The 6,592-nt window shown below is 35.4% G+C and overlaps 1 protein-coding gene across 2 annotated transcripts; it reads left to right on the top strand.

The window, feature by feature from the left end:
• Window positions 1-916: 916 nt before the first annotated feature.
• LOC132271780 (silicon efflux transporter LSI2-like) lies at window positions 917-5,308 on the top strand. Of its 2 annotated transcripts, none has more exons than XM_059773254.1 (4): window positions 917-1,260; window positions 1,964-3,200; window positions 3,345-3,534; window positions 4,804-5,308. In XM_059773254.1, the coding sequence occupies exons 2-4, from the start codon at window positions 2,010-2,012 to the stop codon at window positions 5,064-5,066; spliced, it is 1,644 nt and encodes a 547-aa protein (XP_059629237.1). In that variant the 5' UTR covers window positions 917-1,260; window positions 1,964-2,009; the 3' UTR covers window positions 5,067-5,308. The 2 variants fall into 2 exon arrangements, with proteins under 2 accessions (XP_059629237.1, XP_059629238.1); XM_059773255.1 differs by lacking the exon at window positions 917-1,260 and adding an exon at window positions 1,286-1,404.
• The last annotated feature ends 1,284 nt before the right edge of the window (window positions 5,309-6,592 follow it).

Here is a 6,592-nt window from a genome sequence, read left to right as displayed (position 1 = left end):
CAAAAGTTGTAGAACTAGAGTTTTGTTCAATATAAATGTGGGGTAAAATAACAAAATCCCCCTGTACTATCAAATTGGTGTTAAAAAATCCCCATTAAAATTAAAGTGTCTTGAACCAAAAAATTCTTATCACATTACCCCATATACATTAATTAGGTTGTAAAATGACAAAGTTAACCTTATGATTTAATATTACATTAAAAACATATAAATGTTTTTTCAAAATTACAAAAATAACCCTGAGCCTTCTTCCCCCACCTCCCTCTTTCTGAAACTCTTTACCCTAATCTATTTTTGGCAGCTAAAGAGAGGATGGGAAGCAGACAATTGGAGAGCTCTACGTCCACTACGTATTCATAAGCTGTGTAAAATCAAAGAGAGAAGGAAACTGCTAGGTAACAAACGGCATCGTCTTGTTAATAATAAAGGGTAAAATCATTCTTTTAAAGTTTATTTTTAAGTTTTAATTTAATATTAAATAAGAAGGTCAAATTTATTATTTCACAGTCTAATTAACGGGTTGGTTACAAGTTTGGAAGTAAAATGATAAGTTTTGTTAGTTGGGGTCGGTTACGAGTTTAGGGGTAAAATGATGAGTTTTGTTAATTGAGGGACCTATTTAATTTTAGTAGGAATTTTTGTATCAATTTGATTGTTGAAGGGGTTATGTGATTTTACTGCTATATAATATTTTTATTTTAAAATAAGAATAATAATAATATATTTTCAAAAGACTTAACCGTCCATATGGACCATACTTTTTTAATTTTTGGTTGTGACGTAGGGGAAAAATTATTTTAATGAGACATACTGGAGACAAGAGAGGTGTTAGAACCTTAACATTTTTGACCACTGTGACAAATCCATATCTTATTATATGTTACAATCAGGATCTTATAATATTAAAATACACTTTTGGCAGCTCCACTTTGACTGATTCCAGGACGCATGATCCAAACTCAATACTGAACTCCATCAGATATGGTTCTGGAAGCAGTGAAAAACACCCCGTGATACTCCATCTATAGAATTTTTATTTTTATTTTTATTTTTTGTTTCAGACGTAAGCCTCAAATGGGTCGTTTTTGCTTCGCTTTCTAACCCATTTTTGACTTAGAAAATTTCACAAATCTATCCAATTCATGGCCATTGACAAACCTTGGAGGAATTATCAGCCGACCCATTTATTTATTATGACCATTATTTTAACAAATCTTCACACACTGATTGTGTTTTGCTGCTCAGTATCTTCTGGGTGAGGTAAGATCACGGCTTTCTTTTGTTCTATCGCTTTCGTTTTTCTTTGATTACATGAGAGAATTTATTAAATAGGACTTTTGCTTTGTGGGTTGTTTGGCATTTGGCTTGGAAGTTCATTGAGAAGGCCAATGAAGTAGTTTAGAGGTCTGTGTTGAATCACATTCATTCTGTTATTTTAGTTATCTGGTGTGTTAATTAATGGGTGTGTGTTAAATCATATTCATTCTGTTATTTTAGTTCTGTTGTGTTAATTAATGGGTATGGCATTGATTGCAAAAAAAAAAAAAAAAAAATTGTTCAAATTGTATTCCATTGTAATTTTGTTCTCACTAATTTTTTTTTTTTTTGAAAGAAAAAGGAAAATGGAGAATCTTTTCTTGATTCTGAATGTTGGTCTGACTCATGATTTAGTAGTTTCATGGTTTTTTGCATTATGGTTTTATTTATTTATTTATTTATTTTATTTTAGTGTTTGTTCTGTACTGCACTCCATATGTTTGGTAGCTGTTCTTCGGTTTAATTTCTTATGGAAAACTTAAATTACATAATATTGCCTTGAATATGTAATAGTCTCAAAGCTTGAATCTTTTTATGGATTTTGATATTGGGTTGTTTTGTATCTCAAGATGTTTAATTTATTTTGTGAAAAACTGAACTGGACTGGCTATGGAGTTCTGATGATGTATTTTTTGAAAACTTGAAGGTTAAGATATACAAGTAGAAGTTTGAGGCTTACTAGGTTTGAAAAGATGGCCATGGCTGCTACTGTGAAAGTGGTTCTTGGATCAATTGCCTTTGCCATTTTCTGGATGTTGGCGGTTTTCCCAGCTGTCCCTTTCCTGCCAATTGGGAGGACTGCAGGGTCCCTTCTAGGGGCAATGCTCATGGTCATTTTCCAAGTCATAACTCCAGATCAAGCATATGCTGCTATTGATCTTCCAATCCTCGGTCTTCTCTTCGGGACAATGGTTGTTAGTGTCTATCTAGAAAGAGCAGACATGTTTAAATACTTGGGTCAATTACTATTGTGGAAGAGCAAGGGATCTAAGGACTTACTCTGTCGAATCTGCCTCATTTCTGCCATTTCCAGTTCCCTTTTCACCAATGATACCTCTTGTGTAGTTTTGACGGAGTTTGTGTTAAAAATTGTGAGACAGCAGAATCTTCCACCTCATCCTTTCCTACTAGCCCTTGCCTCAAGTGCGAATATTGGGTCTTCGGCAACTCCTATTGGGAACCCCCAGAACCTGGTCATAGCTGTTATGAGTAAAATTTCTTTCGGTAATTTCTTGATTGGAATACTCCCTGCGATGCTTGTGGGAGTTTGTGTGAATGCTTTGATTCTTCTATGCATGTATTGGAAGGTGTTATCTGTTCAGAAGGATGAAGAAGACGCATCTACTGAAGTGGTGGCGGAGGAAGATGTGGTTTCCCACCGCTTTTCACCAGCGACTATGTCACATATTACATCCTTGAATTCGCAAGAATGGAGCTCTACATTGGAAACCACGAATATCCACAACTCTCCCAATGTCAATGGGAACATGGGTCATGGTGAGACTATAAGGAATCGGAGAACTCAAAGTGAGAATGAAATCTACAGGTCCCCTAGTGGGGGGTCTGAGTCCGCGAATAATTCGACTGCATCAAAAGAGTTGACAAATGATGGACTTACTCAAAGAAGGGAGGAAAATTTTCCATCAAGAATGATGTCACCTATGAATGGATTGACACATGCAAACTCCGTGCATTCTCTGGAAGAAAAGGATGGTTTGACCACGAGATGGAAAAGGATGCTATGGAAGAGTTGTGTTTACCTTGTTACTATTGGAATGCTTATTTCTTTGCTTATGGGTCTAAATATGTCATGGACTGCAATCACTGCTGCACTTGCTCTTGTGGTTCTTGATTTTAAGGATGCTCGACCAAGCTTAGAAAAGGTAAAACCAATGAGTTCTTAATTCTTATTTTTGGTTTTGACGGAGGTTTATGTTATTCAGCTAAGTGATATAGAAACTTTAAGAACTCTGTTTGCTTGTTGGCCAAACTTCAGACTGTTAATTTCATTTTTCTTCTTCATCCAGGTATCTTATTCACTTTTGATATTCTTTTGCGGAATGTTCATCACAGTCGATGGTTTTAATAAAACAGGAATTCCAAGCACCCTATGGGAATTCGTGGAGCCTTATGCACATATTGATCACGTTGGCGGGATAGCAGTTCTTGCTGCTGTCATACTTGTCCTCTCAAATGTGGCTTCAAATGTTCCTACTGGTATGTTACATCATTTTTTGTAGGTATCTACTAGTATTAATATATCTAACTTTAACTTTTGATGAGATTGGATAGTAACTCTTGTTGGTTTCATTAAGTACTTGGAAGCAATTCAAACACTTTAGGACCTATTTCAGCATTGACATGTATATAATCTTTATAAAGTCTGTTTTCTGATTACAGTTGTGATAGTCTTCAACTCTTCTTTGAGGGCTTGAATGGGGTGACATTTGAGTATTATATACTTATCAACTCCCTCTGGGATGTGGTGGTTTTACCACCTACACCCAAAACAACACCAGACGACATATAAATCTTGAAAAAGTCAATTGAAAAGATAGGTCAAGTGCTCAGAAGTTGTCATGTGCTATGCGGTGCCGACAGGTTTTACCCCACAAGCTGACATGTGTTGATGAACAAGCTCGAGCCAAGATTTAAACGGAGCAGAGCCCGAGCCATTCTTCATTTGCAGCCCTAGGCACTTCTAATGAGTGCCAACGTCGATGTCAAAAACATCTAAACTAAAACTTCTCAAAAACTACTGACAAGTGCACAACATATTTTGGACATTTACATAAATTAAAAATAAAATTTCATTGTCATGGCTCACACTTTTTGCATACACTCCATATATGATAAATGAATCTCAGACGTTGGGTGTAACTTTCTTTAGTATGGAACCAAGTATAATTTATAAGGAAAAATAAATTGAATATTTATAAGTGATCATAATTATGTATTTGCTTATACACAATCGCATACAACATACACGTGTATGTTTTCTACATGCTCTCTCTTTGTCAATGCAATTGGAAAGGTCATTGACATACAAACACGAGTTAAAAATTTAATGGAAGTCATTGAATAATAAACTTGCTCATATTAAGTTATCTAGTTGCATATGGTATAGTTTTGTATATGAAGAGGTATTCTTTGTTGCCATGTCCTACTCTTTTTCAAGATTTTGCATATGAACGTGTATGTAATATGTTTTGTCCTACTCTTTGTATATTTATTTGGTTATATAGGTGTATGCACTACCTGTGGTTTGCCGTTATTATGTTTATAAGAGCTAGGATAAGCTTTCTTCTTTATAATATTCTATCATCTAGTTTGACATCTTTATAAAAGATTTTAATGTTTGTAAAAGCATATTTATAATAGAGTGGTTACTGTAATTTTTTTTTTTGTTGTTAGATACCATTTTTTAGATCTTGTATATGAAAGGATTTTTTGTCGCCTATATTGTAACATGTTATATTTTCTCAGTTTTATTGCTTGGAGGACGGGTGGCTGCATCAGCAGCCGCAATATCTCCAGCCAACGAGAAGAAAGCCTGGCTCATATTAGCTTGGGTTAGCACTGTAGCTGGAAACCTCTCATTATTGGGATCGGCTGCCAACTTGATAGTGTGTGAGCAAGCTCGCCGTGCTCAACATCTTGAGTACACTTTATCTTTCTGGATCCACCTCAAATTCGGAGTTCCCTCTACTTTGATAGTCACTGCCATCGGCTTGACGCTCATAAAGTGATGAGACCTCCGTTCTCTGAAGATTCTTCCTGTAAAAATTTTTGCACATAAAGAGATTCATGACACCAATATGTTTCAACACTCCTGGGTTCTGAAGAAAGTAGGTATGAATTATGTAGTTTGTTTATTTGTTTCCATATTATATAGAAGAATTTGTATTTGCCACTAAATGCTACTTGAAATAATTGAATAGAACAAGAATTAGTTGTGCAATGATAGATCAGTTGCCTAGTTTTTTTCCTACTCCTTAAACTGGCTTGGTTTTCGTGGATTATTCAGTTAGTTTCTTAAGCATGCTACAGTTGGAGAGATAGGCTACAACAATTACAATAAAATTTATAGCTCGAATGCTATATAAATATTCTTAAACCACTAACAAATTAATTCTTTATCTTTCATTAAATTTTCAGTATCCAGTAAATTTGATTTACTTGGTTGACTGAAAGACAGATGGGTATGGCCAATGGGTGTGGTATCCGTGGATAAAATTAGGTTGTAGTTGATTGTAAGAGAAAGTAAAGTAAGTTTTCTTTCTTTTGATCCAAATAAGAGAGTGAATAAACCAACAAAAAAAAAAAAAAAAAAAAAAAGATAGATAGATGAGAAGTTTCAATAAGAACTAGCAGCTCCAATGTGCTGTAATACTAAGACAATGAAGGATGCTCCGTCTTCTCTGTAGAAACAGTCAACTGATTTATGAACGAGTTAGCTTATTGGTGGTGGCTGAACTCTGAAGCTGCTCCATGCTAAGCTCTTTAACGAGTTCCTAAAGGACAGAAAAGATTGCGCAGGACAAAAAATTTCTTGGAGGGATGTGAAGAATATTTGAAAGCACTCTCGAACAGAATTAACTACAGTAAAAGCCTTGTTAGGGTCCAATCATACCCAATTTCTAATGTAACTCATCGCCATAGCTCATCCTCTTGCCAAATGTGAAACCCTATTCAGAAGTTACTCCCTTGAAGCTGACTTTTGAGAAGTCTGCTCAGGTTTTAAATATGCAGTTGAAAACAACAACAATAACAATAATAGGTGTAATGGGTTAATTTTCCCTGATCTCCCATGAGGTTTTGGGTAATCATCATCAGTCTGAAGTTTTGAAAAAATTGTGGTAACCTCCCTTGAAGTTTGTATGACATTATCCTGGCATCCTCTGTCGTTGATTGACTGTTAGTCCGGTTAAGAATTATTTCTGAAATCCCAGACATGCTCTTATTTTTTTCCCCTCCTTTTTTCTCCTCCTCTTTAAGCGATAACCTACCATACTGCCATCGCGGCCATGTCCACCACCACTACCTTTGTTTTCTGCTCTCTTTTTTCCTCCTTTCTTCTCTTTTTCTCAGTTAACCCAATTCATCATACCACCGTCACCATTACCACTCTCTTCTTCTTCTCAGTCTCTCTCTTTTTCTCTCTCATTTTTCTTTCTATATTTACTTTTTTTTTTTTTCTCTCTTCTAAAATGTATTCTTTGCAACACACAGCTTTATGCCCTGCACAACCACCAATCTCTTCCTCATCATCATT

Source organism: Cornus florida, unplaced genomic scaffold (genome assembly GCF_030987335.1).
Source record: "Cornus florida cultivar Cherokee Brave unplaced genomic scaffold, ASM3098733v1 CherokeeBrave_3.0.0_Hap2_Chr08, whole genome shotgun sequence".
NCBI classification, from domain to species: domain Eukaryota; kingdom Viridiplantae; phylum Streptophyta; class Magnoliopsida; order Cornales; family Cornaceae; genus Cornus; species Cornus florida.
This window is presented reverse-complemented; position numbering and strand designations above follow the sequence as displayed.